This window comes from Conger conger, chromosome 11, assembly GCF_963514075.1.
Source record: "Conger conger chromosome 11, fConCon1.1, whole genome shotgun sequence".
Lineage (NCBI taxonomy): Eukaryota > Metazoa > Chordata > Actinopteri > Anguilliformes > Congridae > Conger > Conger conger.
The window spans coordinates 35,261,373-35,276,712 of record NC_083770.1 but is presented as its reverse complement, the minus strand read 5'-3'; the positions used below and the strand labels follow the sequence as shown (position 1 = coordinate 35,276,712).

At 40.8% G+C, this 15,340-nt stretch overlaps 2 protein-coding genes across 2 annotated transcripts in view; one reads left to right on the top strand and one right to left on the bottom strand.

Moving 5' to 3' along the window:
• Positions 1-1,608: 1,608 nt before the first annotated feature.
• LOC133140990 (fucosyltransferase 7) lies at positions 1,609-5,375 on the bottom strand. The gene is made up of 3 exons (XM_061261330.1): positions 5,334-5,375; positions 4,750-4,830; positions 1,609-3,348 (listed from the first exon to the last, which is right to left on the bottom strand). Exon 3 carries the CDS (start codon positions 3,289-3,291, stop codon positions 2,251-2,253), a length of 1,041 nt encoding a protein of 346 aa, XP_061117314.1. The 5' UTR covers positions 3,292-3,348; positions 4,750-4,830; positions 5,334-5,375; the 3' UTR covers positions 1,609-2,250.
• Positions 5,376-13,597: 8,222 nt separating this feature from the next.
• abca2 (ATP-binding cassette, sub-family A (ABC1), member 2) overlaps positions 13,598-15,340 on the top strand; it is a 74,959-nt gene continuing 73,216 nt past the window's right edge. The window contains exon 1 of the mRNA XM_061259566.1: positions 13,598-13,975. Coding sequence (XP_061115550.1) covers positions 13,910-13,975 — 66 coding nt within the window. The 5' untranslated portion in view covers positions 13,598-13,909. The remainder of the gene's footprint in view (positions 13,976-15,340) is intronic.

Below are 15,340 nucleotides of genomic sequence, written 5' to 3'. Positions count from 1 at the left end.
ACAATCTGCACCAAAAAAAAATCCTGACCAGCTTTCTATGAGACATGAAGAAAACCCACAATAGACTATCTTTATTTTACACTCACTTAACCAGTGCACTGCACAGAGAGGTAGTCATAACGTTTGGGGACCCAGTGCTTCTCTAGCTTGTCTCTATTCTCTGTTGGAATTCATTTTTTAGAGGTATTCAATAGCTAAGTACGATTATCTCCGAACACTTTAATAAGTTGTTGTAAGTAAGTCTTTGATGGGCTGGTTCTTGTCATCAAAGAATATGACGCCAACACACCGTTCCTTCCACCCCTGAACTCTGCATCACCCAATCAGGGCAAGAGGATGCCATGAACCCTGTCCACCCTTTGTTTCATTAGATTGCTTGTTTCCTTGTTTACACTATTAGACTCACCTGTGCCTCATTATTCTGCCTTGCTATTTACACCCTGTGTGGCTATGTCCCAGTGCTCAGTCTTCAGTTCACCCTGCCCTTGTTTGAAGCTGCATGTTGTCTAATTTGAATTCCCTCAAATTAGATATGCAGTCTGCACTTTAACCTCACATTGATTGTTTAATTTCAAATCCAAAATGAAACCACAAATATGAAGTTAGTACCACTGTCCAAATACTTATGGACTACGCATTATATGGCAGGTTTTCAGGGAAAATATTAAGAGTGCTAGCTACCGCAGAATCTCCTTCTTGTCCTTGATTTCATCTTGGTCTAAAATGATATGAGGCTTCCACGTATATTTCACAAAATCTGATGAATGCACAAGCTGAGAAGTGAACAAAACTCAATTTATTTACAACAAATTTCACATTAACAGACATTATTATCATAACGCTCTGCAAACCCATTGGAACATTGGCTTGAAAATAATAGGACAGAAGCGTTGCCAAACAACCACACAGACACATTAAAGGTAAAAGCGATACAACCGCAGAACTCAGGAATTAAGCAAGTCAGTTTGAAAATATCACTGTGCCTGTGCATAAGGGCTGGCCACTGAGCCACCTTTACTCAACCATTTTTTTTCTTTTTTAACTCAATGGATGTCAGTTTAACCATATATTCCTTATTATTTTGATTGCATGCAATCAGTTGCAACAGTTGTACTCCGAACCCAGGCCAATGTCACTCTTAAAGCTAAAAGCTGAATTAGGTGTGTATAAATGTGTATTTTACTGCACACAGCAGTGCAGAGGAAGCAAGAGAAGTATTACTGGTACAGTAACTCATACAGAAACACATGCTCAGGTTCTCCCGGGATGAAGAAGATTATAAGATAAGAGAACAGGTGGAAAAGGCCATTTAAAAAAATGTTCCATTTCATCTCTGAAAGGAACTGTAGTTGTTATTCATGTTTGCCAGAGATGCAGCTTACTTGTTCCATCTAGTGGGTGGAAAAGTTAATACAGCTAGTACTCTGTCCTGCAGCTTAGCGTGTGCATTACTCATGTGTTTAAAAAGGGTCCTGCAGGAACATAAAATTAGATTCTCTTTTCTGTACCTTGAAAATTAGAGTCTCTTTTCTGTACCTTGTCACCTTGTCCAATCTCCCCCCCACCCCCCACCCCCCCACACACCCCCACCCCTTCTGCCTTCCGGAAGTGAAACAGTTTTAGTGAAACTGTGAAACACCACACTTCCTGGACAGAGCAACCGCGGATCCAGATTCTCTGGCCTTCAGCACTCTATGGGCCTGCATAAACATGGTCTGCACCCTGGACTGCACCCTGATTATGCCCCTTCTCCTAAGAGGCCTTAACTCCTCACCTACACCTGATGTGCATTCAAGACTGCAAACGTCTGTGGCAAAATATGTTTGCCAATTTTGTATCACCACAATGACCACACAGAGCTGCCTGTAACAAAATGAAACAATAGTATCATATTTGCTCTTCTGTCTACATTTCTTTCCCCATGAATATTCTCTTAATCATCTGGCATCAAGCATGCTGATTGTATACTTACTAGAAGCTCATTCTCCATGTTTAAGTTCACAACGATCAAAGTGGGTTGAGGTTTCAGTACTTTCCTGTTACCATTTTTTAAGCACTGCTGATCTACTTTCATGCCAGGAAAGGTGTGGTTTTAATATTTACTTCACTTCCATTGATGTTCAGATGCATTTTTTGCATTTTTACGTTATCCCTTATTCAGACACCATCTGTGACAGTCATCTCATTTGTTGTAAGGTAAACTGCCATCCCAGTCTGAACACAAAACGTTGGTTTTTGTTTCACCGTGGGTCACCTCCTGTTCCAAGCGTCCAGGTGGTGGTACACCTTACGGGCAGGCAGGCGGTCATAGTGCTTGCACATGCGACAGAGTCTCTCCCTCCAGTCAACAAGGAGCCGGACATCGTAGTCACGTCGCCACTCGAAGTAAGCGGCGTAGGCCTCCTCGTCCGACGCCAGCCTCTGCAGGAACCCGGCCAGCGACTCGGTGGAATTGAAGTCGTCCACGTGGATGAAGGAGTGGGCCGGCGCGACCGCCTCATAGTCCCTCCGGGGCGGGCCCAGCACCACCGGCACGGTACCTGCCAAGAAGGAGTTGCGCCAGAGCTTCTCGGTGATGTAGTTGGTGAAGAGCGAGTTCTCGAAGGCCAGGTAGAAGCGGCAGCGGGAGATGGTGGGAAGCAGCTCCCGGGCGCTCAGTGGCTTCCTTGACCATCGCCCGAACACCTTCACGGGGATCATCTTCCTCAAGCTCCGGTACACCTGCGTCCTCTTGTGCCTGGACTTGTAGTTGCTGATAACCCAACATGCCACCATGCCGGCCTCCTTTTTGGGGATGACGTAACCTCCGCCTCCGCCGTTCCTCTTAGGAGCCAGCTCTCCGTACGGCACAAAGACGTCTGCGTCACGCCGGTACGTCATGGTCCAGTTGAACACGCCGTTGTATGCGGTCAGGTTTCCGTTGGAATTGGGGGACTCCAGCGACATCCAGAGCCACTTCTGTGCAGGACGGCGGGCCAGGTGGTGAGGCAGGGTCTGGCGGTGGGTCTTCAGCTCATGGTGGTGGAACACCACCACATCGGCCTCGTGGAACCGGCTGCGGTTGTCCGACAGATGGCAGCCGCGCACCGCGAAGCGGTCCCAGCACACGTCCCCGTCCAGGGTCTGGGGTTTGCTGAAGGGCCAGTACCACAGCAGGACACTGATGTTCCTGTGCCACTTCTGCGGGGTCTTTTGCTTACCCGGCAAGATCAGGACCCACTGAAACAGGAAGGAGGTGCTGAGGATGAGAAGGACAATGGCTCTGAGCTGGTTGGGCCGGTACACGGTCATGGTGAAGATGACAGATGCGGCAGCAGCTCGATTTCACCAGCAGGAGCACAAGGCCTGCTGTAGGTATACAATAACAGTTTGATTATTCAAGATTCCCATTGTACAAAATAAATCTGCTATTGAAAAGTATTCTCTCTGTTTGCACCACAATACATACACAGCACACTCTACATATTAAAATTTTAGTATGCTCCATAATCTTTTGGACAAAGTATTTTTTCTTGATTTGGCTCAGATTTGTGAGTGCACATGTGAAAAAAGATGAGACCAAGATCTTTCTCCTGGACTCTGCAGGCTTGTTTAGGTACTTCTTAACAAGCTGTGTCCTGACCATCCTGTTTTTGCAGCAAACTAGTGGTTTGTATCTTGAAGTGTAGCCTCTGTATTTCTGTGCATGAAGTCTTGTACAGTCAATGTACAAGAAGCCACTGTTCCAAACAATTGATTTTAATAAGTCCATGTTTTGGCTATGTATTGTTTCTCATTTTTCAACCTTACAATGGCTAACTTGACTTATTGTGACAACTCCTCTTGCTGACAAAGGCCAATAACAGACTCCAAAGGCAATCAAAAGCCTAGAATCAAGACTTGATACTAATAGCTCTCTTGTACCTGTACCATTGAAGCAGTTGGATACACCTGATTAATCAGAAACACATGCAAAACCATTTGACCCAAACATTACAATCCTCTCAAATAGGGAGACTATGTACGTATACATTTTAATAAATTCCAATTAATAAAAGATGAGAATCTACACTTTAAGCACATGCATTTCAGAGTACAGAGCCAAATCAATAAAAAACCGGTCTTTGTCCCAAACATTATGGATTATACTGTATATGGAGCATTTAACCATTTTCTGTCCATCATCACCTTATCTCACTCTAGAATGCTTTGTCATGTTCAAATGTTTTTAGACAAGATGCTTTCATTCTCAGGTCTACCAATTCTCTAGTGCAAAGTTCAATATTACTTTGCACTACGTGAAAATGCAATTGCAATTTAAATGCAATTTAAAAACACAGGATCAATTTATGTTTAGTTAGGTTTAGACCACAGAGCTGCATCACTACTGGAATGACTAATCTACTACTGACTACTGATTTGGATAGCTGTTTCAGTTGTGATGCAGTTTTGTAGTCTAGTGTGCCAGCTACGCATGCTGCAATTGATTTACAATTTTTAGCGAAAAAGGGGCAACGGCAACAACTTTTCAATTCATATGTAATTGCAATTGTATGTAACTGAGATTACATCCTTATTTGTGCATCCTTCAAATGTATACAGTACATGTTTCAAATGCACGCATGACTATGGTTCGTTTTTATCAGTTCAGTAGTTTTGGCTAATTTGTTATTTGAAAAGTGAACAGAGATACTTTTGAGTTATGAACAAATTTTAAAAACAAAATAATGTAATGTATCAGAACTATAATGGCTTATGTTATGCACTCACAGTTCATGCATGTGTTTCCGATGCAGCTTCAAGTCCTCTGCGCAGTAATCCACATGAAACACGTCGAAAGTCTTCTGCGCGCTGTGATATATGAGGAAGAGAGGAATGAATATGAAAGCTCTGGGTGTCACCTGCATTTCACACCTCCAGCTCACTGTCTTAGAGAGAGGGAATCAACATCGTTTAAAAAGGCAGGAAATACAACCATTTTAACCATTTATGGTACTTTTTCTGTGCATTGGATGCTTTTGAACATTTTGATTTTATTTAAAAGATCAAGTGTGTGTCATCTTTGGCCTTCATAGACTTTAGAGCTGGCATACAAGATTCAACTTTAGCTGAAAAATTATAAAATCATGAAAGTAGGGGAAAGTCCCAAAATGGGTAAAAATGACTTAAATCAAAAGGGATTTAAAAGACAGTGAGGTACAGGACTCTAGTGGACTTTGCTCTAAAACAACTAGTTTGCCTCACAATTACTAATTGTTATGATATCTCAGCCAGTCCGCACCCCATTTGAGGCATATATTTACTAGGTATCTGTTTGTTTTTTACCCCTCTGGTGCTTCATAAGACACACTTACATTTGCTGCCTGGCACTGGCTGCTGTTGCACCGCTGATGAACTCTTGCCGGAAGGCTCAGAATGTGTCAGATTTGGGCTGTGGGTAGTGGGTGTGTGCTAGTTGCCCTCTTCCTGTACCATGGCTGTGCTTTTCAACGGCTGGTCTTACTTTCCTCTGCCCTCGTTGTGCAGTGGGGGATGGAGGAGGTCTTGTGTTCAACGTGTTCAGGAAGCATGTTCAGCGCTTAAGATTAGAAACGATGGCAGGCAGGACAGTTGACTTCTCAAGAGGAAATGTCTTCCGCTCTCTTTCTCTCTTTCTTACAGTAAGTGCTGGGTTCTTGACCTAGCAGTCTTTAATTTCTTATTAAATTAATTGCAAATGTGTTTTGGTTTTCCCTTTTCTTGTTCAATTATGCTCTTAAAAATGAAGGAAGAAAAAAAAGTCAGTCTCTTCCTTGCTCAGTCTCAAAATGAAATATTACTGAGTGCTCAGACACATGACTAAGTCATTATCATATAACACACACACAAGGGTAATGATCATATTGAACATTTTTGCAAAACCAAAATATTTTTGCTGATAAGTCTTGCATCATAGTTTGGAACTGTTTCCTAATTATCTTTTAGGAGTGCAATTACATTTTCTAAACAATATTTCACTCAGGGATTGGAGTAATCAAGTGTATTGTGCATAGCTTGAGGTTCACAGAATAAAGAACTGGTGGGTTTTCAGCAAGTATGAAGCTAGCTTCATTTCAACCAGTGTTGTCATTTTGAAACAGAGCTATAGCAAAAGCATCATTATTGTATGTATTTGCACAATTCACTAAATAATATTCAACCAGTTTATCAATACATGTTGTAGGGTCATCAGACATGAGTCCACTGGATGAAATGCACATGTTGTGCCCAAGTCTGTTCTCTTGCTGAAATGTGTTTCCTGCAGGTATGAGCACGAGAATATGCTTTTTATGGTCATGTCAACATTGTGTCAACAGTCAGAACTACAGAACGGGAGCGACATAGCTCAGGCCGTAGGAGCATTCGTCTGGCAGTCGGAGGGTTGCCGGTTCGATCCCCCTGTGTCGAAGTGTCCCTGAGCAAGACACCTAACCCCCAAATGCTCCTGATGAGCTGGTCGGCGCCTTGCATGGCAGCCAATCGTTGGTGTGTGAGTGTGCGTATGGATGGGTGAATGAGAAGCATCAATTGTACAGTGCTTTGGATAAAGGCGCTATATAAATGCCAACCATTTACCATTACAGTACCTGTACCTCTCCAATTATCAGCCTTTTTGTGTGGACTTTGCATGTTCTCCTCATGTGGGTCTCCTCCATGTAGTCTACTCCGGTTTCTTCCCATGGACCAAAGACATGCAGGTTAGGCTAATTCGAGAGTATAACATGCCCATTAGTATGATGGATCGGAAACCTGCCCAGGGTGCATTCCTGCCTTCTGCCCAATGCATGCTGGGATAGGCTCCGGCCCCTTCGTGACCCTGACCAGGAATAAGTGGGTTGGATAGTGGATGGATGGATGGATGGATGGATAGACTCTGAGAACATTTGGCAAGCTGGTACATGCATGTGTGGTTTGTACAATTGCTGTGACCTTTCATGTGCCATCATGTTCATGTAAACTTGTCCCAAGGCTCCATGGAATCAACATTTTTATTTTGAATTTGAAAACTCCAACCACATGGCATTCAATCTTCTACCATATGTTAGGCTATTCATACAAATAAAAGGAAAATCTGACAGACTGGATCATGGTGGTTTCTAAAGGCAATCTTTTCTTCCTTTCCAACTCACAGTATTTATACTATCTTGACCAAAATGTCGTGACCTTGGAATTATATGGTTATATCTGTGTTTTGAGTAGTTTTGGGATATTGAGCTTCAAAGCTTTCACATCCAAACACAGTAAAACTGAAATGCAGAATAGATCTACATAGATCAAAATGACAGACACCCAAAAAGTACTCTAAATGAACAAAATGTAAAATCCATATTTATGACACTAACTCAGTTTTGTCTAAAATATCAGTCAAAAATGTCAGTTAGAACCTTATAATTCTTAGGTCTCGACATTACTATGTCTTCAGAAACCCTCTTGGTGTTTCCACACAAGTCTTCACTCCCATACACAGAACTCCCACACGGACAGCTGTACAGTTGCTGCAGGATATAAAGGGGCACCATAGAATAACTCAGGTCGGCTGTGATCAAGTGCCAGCCAATCAGCTACAATGTTTATATTTTATGTTAGGCAGCAGTTGAGGCCATGAGTGGGTGTACCATGTAACACCTGCCAACTGCTATGATGCGAAACGTGTTTCAATTGTTTCACACATCAATTCCCACTGGCATTTGACACTGATCATAGCTGTTTGGGGCACGTAGAGAAACATTATCTACATCTGTATCTGCTCAACCAACAACATTAGTTGTATCTGTGTCTGTATTTGGAAAACCATCAGGGGGAATCGGCTGGAACTTTTATTTAATCTATGCATCTCTTGGTGTGTTGTGACATGTGATGAATAAGCCTTTTTTCATTTCCTATTTAATGTTGCCAGTAATCACTCCCAAAATATCTTCGAAGCAGCCAAATTTAAAAAGTTAAAAATATCCAAACTGGCAAAAGATGCTCATGCCCAGAGAGAAATAGATTCATTTTTGTCCTTGTTCAGCAGTCTCGTGATTCACCAGCAACACCTGGCCTGCTGCCCCACACACTGGAAATTGCCAGCATTGCACTATGATTAGTAATGTAATGAAAGAAAAGGCTGCTCTTGCAATTTAAATAAAATGCTGACCTTTTTATTAGTCATGTGTTTTTAACTGGCACAAATTCTTCTAAAGAAAAAATATATATATTGGCCTGCTGTTAGAGAGAAGTAGCAAATGTTTCATACTTGGATAGTTGTTTTTAGTAAAAAAAAAAAAATTCACCTTTGTAAATCTATGCATTTTAATGATCTCAGTAATATAGAGGGATGGGTATTTGCCTTTGGACTGCAATGAGTCTATGTGTAAAAAATACTGTAGGTCTGTAGCTTTCTATTTCTCATTTTTTCCACCTCCTGCGTCAGTTAACTGTCAAACTACACCCCATACTTAAACACACACTTACTCACATGTGATTTTATGTACTCTTTCCAATACCCTGTACTACAGTGGTTCCACTGCAAAATGTCAAAGCAAATTCCCCCAAGTGACCTGGATCACAGTTGTATAAACTGGTTTTGAATGGTTCTCTTGATTTGCAGAACATTTTCCTCTTGTTTTTGAAGTGCAGTCGTCCTTCTGGGCCACCGTACCATACGTTTACACACTAACTTGGAAACCCAGTTGCATTGCAGTCATTTAGCATTAAATATTGCAGATTTTGACAACATGTTACCAACAAAAATAACAGTATCACTTCGGTTCCAGTACAGTAAAATTTCAAAACACCAAGTTTTCATTAAAGGGGTTGTGCCCTGATGCATTTTCACTAGAAAAAACAGGAACTTTATGTTTAAGCATACTGTAAAAATGCTGTGGGACAGGTGAATTTCTGCTGGTGGGAAGGTCCATTAAGATCTTTTTGGCAAGAATATCAAATTTCCTTGATAAGGAGACTATGTGGACATTAGCCACATCACTACGTCAATGGCACTATGACTACACCTGCACAGTCTGATTCAGTGGTATAACAAAAATAACAAAAGATGAAAAAAAGCTCAATAAGCTGAGAACAAACAAATGAGATTAGTCCTTCACCTTAATCCAAGAGAGCACATCAGTTCCAACCACTTCAAAGAGCTGAACTGGCTTCCTGTTTTATAAGATTTAACATGGTTTCTGTAAAAAAAATATCTTGCTATTTTCATTTTGTTAGTGATGGTATGAATATGAGAGCATGCGTACAATCTGAAACCAAATCAAATTAAATCTGTACAAACTTAAATAAACAGTTAAAAACTGTCTCCTGAGTAAAATAGAACAGCTTTTAATAATGTATGTTAAATATGTGCTGGTTTTATAATGCTTTATAATGTTTAGGCTAGCCGATACTAGTAACACCCCTTTCCTGCTTGCCTTCTGGGGCACAGTGGAAATAAGGCATGCAACTTTATTGAAATATCATGATAAAGTACCATATGTAGTCTGTATTGTTGATCAAAAAATTAAAGACTTAATCAATTAGTCATGAATCATCACATTTAGCTTCAGGCTGTAGCTGCAACCGTAAATTAAAAAAAATTAAAAAAAGATTGGTTTCTTTGGCTAATGTTTCACTGTGTACCGTTGCAAATATTAGGGTGAACACTAGCATCAAATGCATCCCTGTTGATATTCATCCAAGAAGGTTTTTGCTGATCTCTAGTCTTACACAGGGGTGGTGATAGCTAGTGTGGCCTGTCTATAAGGAATTCAGCCATTCTGATTGTATTGCTACTGCAAATGTGCTAATGTGTAATCTGGTGCATGCCAAAGTGTCTGCTGATCCTAGAACAGGGGATGGGCGGCTTGTAGTGTAGTGGTTAAGGTAAAATGACTGGGACACGCAAGGTTGGTGGTTCTAATCCCGGTGTAGTCACAATAAGATCCGCGCAGCCGTTGGGCCCCAGAGCAAGGCCCTTAACCCTGCATTGCTCCAGGGGAGGATTGTCTCCTGCTTTGTCTAATCAACTGTATGTCGCTCTGGATAAGAGCGTCTGCCAAATGCCAATAATGTAATGTAATGTAATGTGGATGGGAACATTTTATCCCTGAAGAGCTGATGCATAGATTTCTGAAGAGCCACATGAAAGTTAGTATTCCAATATAATATTAAAAATATTACATTTTATGTATAATTATTACTAATATTGTAAGTAAGTAAATTGTACGCCAATAGAAACGTTTTCTCTAACTCTGAGGCACTGTACAGTAGAATGAAATTGCACATCGCAGTAATCATGTGCATTTACAGTTCATTTATCAATCAAGGCTATAATGAACAGCAAAGTCGACAGTATGCAATACCATGAGACATTTATGCTTCAGTTATCAGTCCAGTCTTTAAGTAGCCTACGATTGACGGACAGATAGGCATGACAGGAATAATAGAACAGATGTAAAATAGAACAAGAACAAGCCTTACACAGCCAAATTCATAACAGACACCAATAATGTGAACTGCACTATAAGCCTATAGGCTACATTGCAGTGTCTAAATTATTTAGCAAACTTTGCCTCAAGGACGTCACTAAACTTCAGAAATTCAGTATGACAAGACCTCAGTCAACACACATTGTATAGGGCCTACTATAAATACACAACACAGCTCCATTACCACAGTGACACCCTTCCTTCTAAGAATAATCTACATCTTTACATCTTGTAATCAAGTGAGAAGATGTGTTGCTATGTCATAGGAGCGAGGTGATGATATACCTTATCAGGAAGATCTTGTTGCAGAGGTGGTGGTTGCATGCTAACCTAAAAAAATGTACAGGCACATTTTGAAAATGCCATTTCTCTGATCAGAGATAATATTCTAAAATAGCAGTACTAAACATCATCATCATCATCAAGGTTTCTTACCAATATTGCTGCTGAATTCTGAACTGGCTTCGTAGAATTTGCAAAACTAAGCAAATAATGATGAGTAGTGATGACTACTATCCAAATCCTGCCCCAAAACACACACACACACACACACACACCCACACACACACACACACACACACACACAAACAAACAAACAAACAGTTAAAAACAGTTTACTGCAAAGCTAACCTTAGAGTTGGCCAGTGGGCAATTGCACAGTAGAAACTCCTGTGCTTTAATGGCTGCCCATAGTATGCCTATTGCAACTGTGCAAGAAGTGTGGCCAGCCATCTCAATGGGTGATGAATAAGAAGTAGCAACTGGCTGCAGGCTTTTTCAGAGATACAGTATGTGCTAGTGTGCATTGAAATTGCTTGACAAAATGGGTGTGTGGTGTCTGGCACATTATAAATGTAATGAATACAAAACACAGCATACAATGCACGACCCGGAGTAAGGTATGGACAGAAATCAAATAAACAACAAACAAATGCAGTAATATAAAGCAAAATATATATAGATATATAGTAGCACCTATATATATGCTGCCTCACAGCAAGGAGGTCCTGGGTTCGAATCCCCGTCGGCCAGGGCCTCTCTGTGTGGAGTTTGCATGTTCTCCCCGTGTCTGCGTGGGTTTCCTCCGGGTACTCCGGTTTCCTCCCACAGTCCAAAGACATGCCCGTAGGTATGAGTGTGTGAGTGAATGGTGTGTGTGCCCTGTGATGGACTGGCACCTGTCCAGGGTGTATTCCTGCCTTTCGCCCAATGTATGCTGGGATAGGCTCCAGCCCCCCTGCGACCCTATTCAGGATAAGCGGGTTAAGATAATGGATGGATGGATGGATATATAGATATATAGATAAATTGAACAACAATTAGCAGCAACGTGTCTCCGTAAAATGCAAATTTCAATGTTGTGCCAGTAGGGGGAGTTGTTATATAGTTTTGTGCTCTAGACTGCATTTTCAAGAAGCTGCATCTTTCATAATTCTATAAGACTTTCTCTACTGGGGTACCTTTACAAGGGATTAAAACCTTGTTTTAGACTCACATTTTCAGCTACAATCAGTTCAAATATAGTTAAATTAAACTTCAGGTTTGAAACCCCAAAGGCAGTTGTAATGAGCCCTGAAATTCTCCAGTGACCTACATTGGTTTAGTCGTGTTCCAAAGGAAAATATCTGACTATTTACCTTTAATTTAATTTTAGTTGTCTATGTTTAAATACGGCATATTTATAGAGCATTAATCCCCACATTAAGTGTGCTTTAAACACCACACGATTGCATTTTTATATAATAATAATAATAATAATAATAATAATAATAATAATAATAATCATCATCATCATCATCATCATAATAATAAGAATACTTTTAAGTATTATAAATGAGTTTACGTTTGTGTATAAGAACCTATCCACCGATTGCATATGCTGTGGGATCAAATCTAAGATTAGATCCAGCTGTGGATTATGGATATGTAAAATTTAAAAAATAAGGATTACACCATTAAGTCATATGGATAAACTAAGTAATACACAGTAATGCACAGCCTACTCTGCTGCACTCAAGGCTACTGATCACTTTTAAAGGTCTATTCTGCTGGCGCAGATTAGCCCAACACTCACACAAGGATAAAATGAGTGACGGAAATACGCACTCCGTCGCATATCTAATCATGCAAAAATGCGGTTACCATCCCATGCACGATTCCATGGCCTGTTTTCCCTCAGTGATGCTTAATTATACTGTTGTTTTTAATCTGTTCATATCTACAACTCTGGAAACATACTGTAACATCACCACACAGGTTGCTTTGGAAGTGCATTTTCTTGCTTTAGACCATTAACTCCAACTCATTGTAAAGCTTGATGGTCTTCAGAAACATCTATAAGTGTCAATATACTATACATTGTGTTATAAATAGCTTTGCGTGTCATGAACAATTAATTCACTACATATCACACCCCAGGATACAACTGTTAGCTATGGAAGGTGGGGTATTGTGAAATAACATTATTATTAATTTAGTTTTTTTCACATTTGAAATAGAATACCTAACAATAATATATAGGAAATAAAACGGAAATGTCAATATAAAGAAAGTAAGATTAGTTTGTGAAGGAATGAGGTGACCCCACTTGAATAGCTTGCCCTACACTGTAGACTAGTTTCACTCTGACCCGTTTTGAGTAGCCTATGCGCGCAGAATAAAATTTGCATTTGGGAGGGTGATGAGAACACAGGAGAAGCTTACGTATTCTGGGCAGAAGCTGATAGAAACAGTTTCACAGAGCGAATCGTCATCTGTGCGACGAAAGCAATCAGATGGCCATTCTATTATGGTAGAGTAGGTTAGACACCAGCACCTACCGAAGCAAAATTTGCTATTTTAAACATCGGCCTGTAGCATAACGTTTTTATTTGGTTGGCGTCGGCGTTACATTGTGAGATATAGCCTGCTATTTCGCTTTATTTTGTGCAGACCATATATTGGCCGTGGTCTGACTCTCATAAATGAGGGTGATGGGCTATAGCCTACATGTTTCGTGGTTGGAGCGCATATAGCTAGCTACATTATAATTCGGAAACGTTTAGCCTACTTATTCCAATTAAGGGACACCAAATGCCGGAATTACACACAACAGTAAATTGCCTCACTGTCTCCGCCCACACAACTGCACGACACCTTGAGTTCTCTCCTCCGGTGGATTTGAACGATTTCTAACAGCGTTTGTACCATTTTCCGCGAGTGCTGTTTAAAGCGATTAGCTTTACAGTACGCATGCAGAAAAAAACACAGCTGTTCAGTATGGCAACAGTCTAGTTTAAAATAGCGAATCTTCATTTTATGAGAGAGGGGGGCATTGCATTTTACTTGGTGGAGGACGTAAATATGCCTTCAGTGCGGCGTAGTGGTTCGCACTATATTAATAGAAATAAATGAGCTGTAATGACTGAAAAATCATAACTTGACTAAATCGGGGGCAACACACTTTAGCGAAAATGGGATTCCTTCACCAGCTTCATCTTCTCTTGTGGAAAAATGTTTCCTTGAAGCGAAGAGGACCGGTAAGTAGATTGATCATATATATGTTTTATTATTAACAAGGATATGTATTTTCAGCTATTTACCGAACCGTAGACCGCTATACACAGAGGCCTTATCCTCACACGTCCACTGTGGAAACAGCGAGTGCCTGAGGGGGAATAGACGGGCGTCGGTTTGGAGAATTCGGCAGCTGTATCTCTCCGACATCGCTAGCCCAGTAGGCTTTTTTGTATTAAACATTCTGTCATTTGAAGTGCATCTTTCTCAGTCTGATTCGTATTACCTAGTTGACACCATACATTACCCTGTTTAGAATAGACTATTTTCTCTCCTGTTGATGCTTATCACATTTCTTCTTTTTTATATAGCCTCGACTAATATTTTAAAGACAATTAGAATGCTAGCTAAAGAGCTGACACGTATCAACAGAACATTGATGATGCGGTAGCATATTTAAAATTATATGGGTGTGTTTTAGCGGAATGTTCACTCCATCTCAGACAACGCACAGGTTGTTGCAAAGGTGCCGGAGTGGTTGTTTTGCTTATCATTAGAAACCACTGTAGTAGTAGAGATTATTTATAGCTACTTCCTCTTCCAAAACAGATGATAGGCGTAAAGCATCTCACTTAAATCGAAGACATATTTTAGAGTAAATAAAAATGAAATTATCCATGAGCCTGCTTCCCGTGAACGGTTACAGGTTGGAGGTAAACTACTAGCCTATCTCAAAAATGCTATATGTTTGCTCTGCCCCACCTTTCACGATCTTGTGTCTGTTATTCACTGTAAGAAAATATGCGCTGCTAAGAATAGACTGTTGAGTTGAATGGGGATTTGAAATCATTGTCAGATTCATGTTGAACATTTTATTGCTAGCGCATGTCCATGTTTTCGGTCTTGTACGGAAACCAATCTCCCATCCCTGCTCTCACACGCCCTACTCTGACAAGACACCGGCTCTGACTAGATGTGTCGCAATCACTGATATTATGTTGGCTGCCCTCAGACCTTGTCAGGCGTGTGTGTTGTCAGGCATCCCTTGACAGCGAAAGCTCTACTCACTGGTTGAATTCCTCCTCCTGTTAGCCTTTTCTAGTATCAGTCAATAAAGGATAGAGAGGAGTGTTGCTGATCATTTTCTTATCTCTCAGGGTGTTTTGCAGCTATGGTTACTGGTGTTAATACTAGTGAAGCAGCAGCAACGTATTGCTTGTTGAAAATAATTGGTGACAGGAGGATGTTTCAAATGCCCTAATGCCCTAAAGTTTCAGTCGCCCTAATTCTCTGTGCGGACTGGAGACAGATTAGCCATGGTTGCCGTCGTTTCTCAATGCCAGTGGAGGAAAAACCTTGTCCAAGCTGTTTTTTTTCTTTCTTTTTTT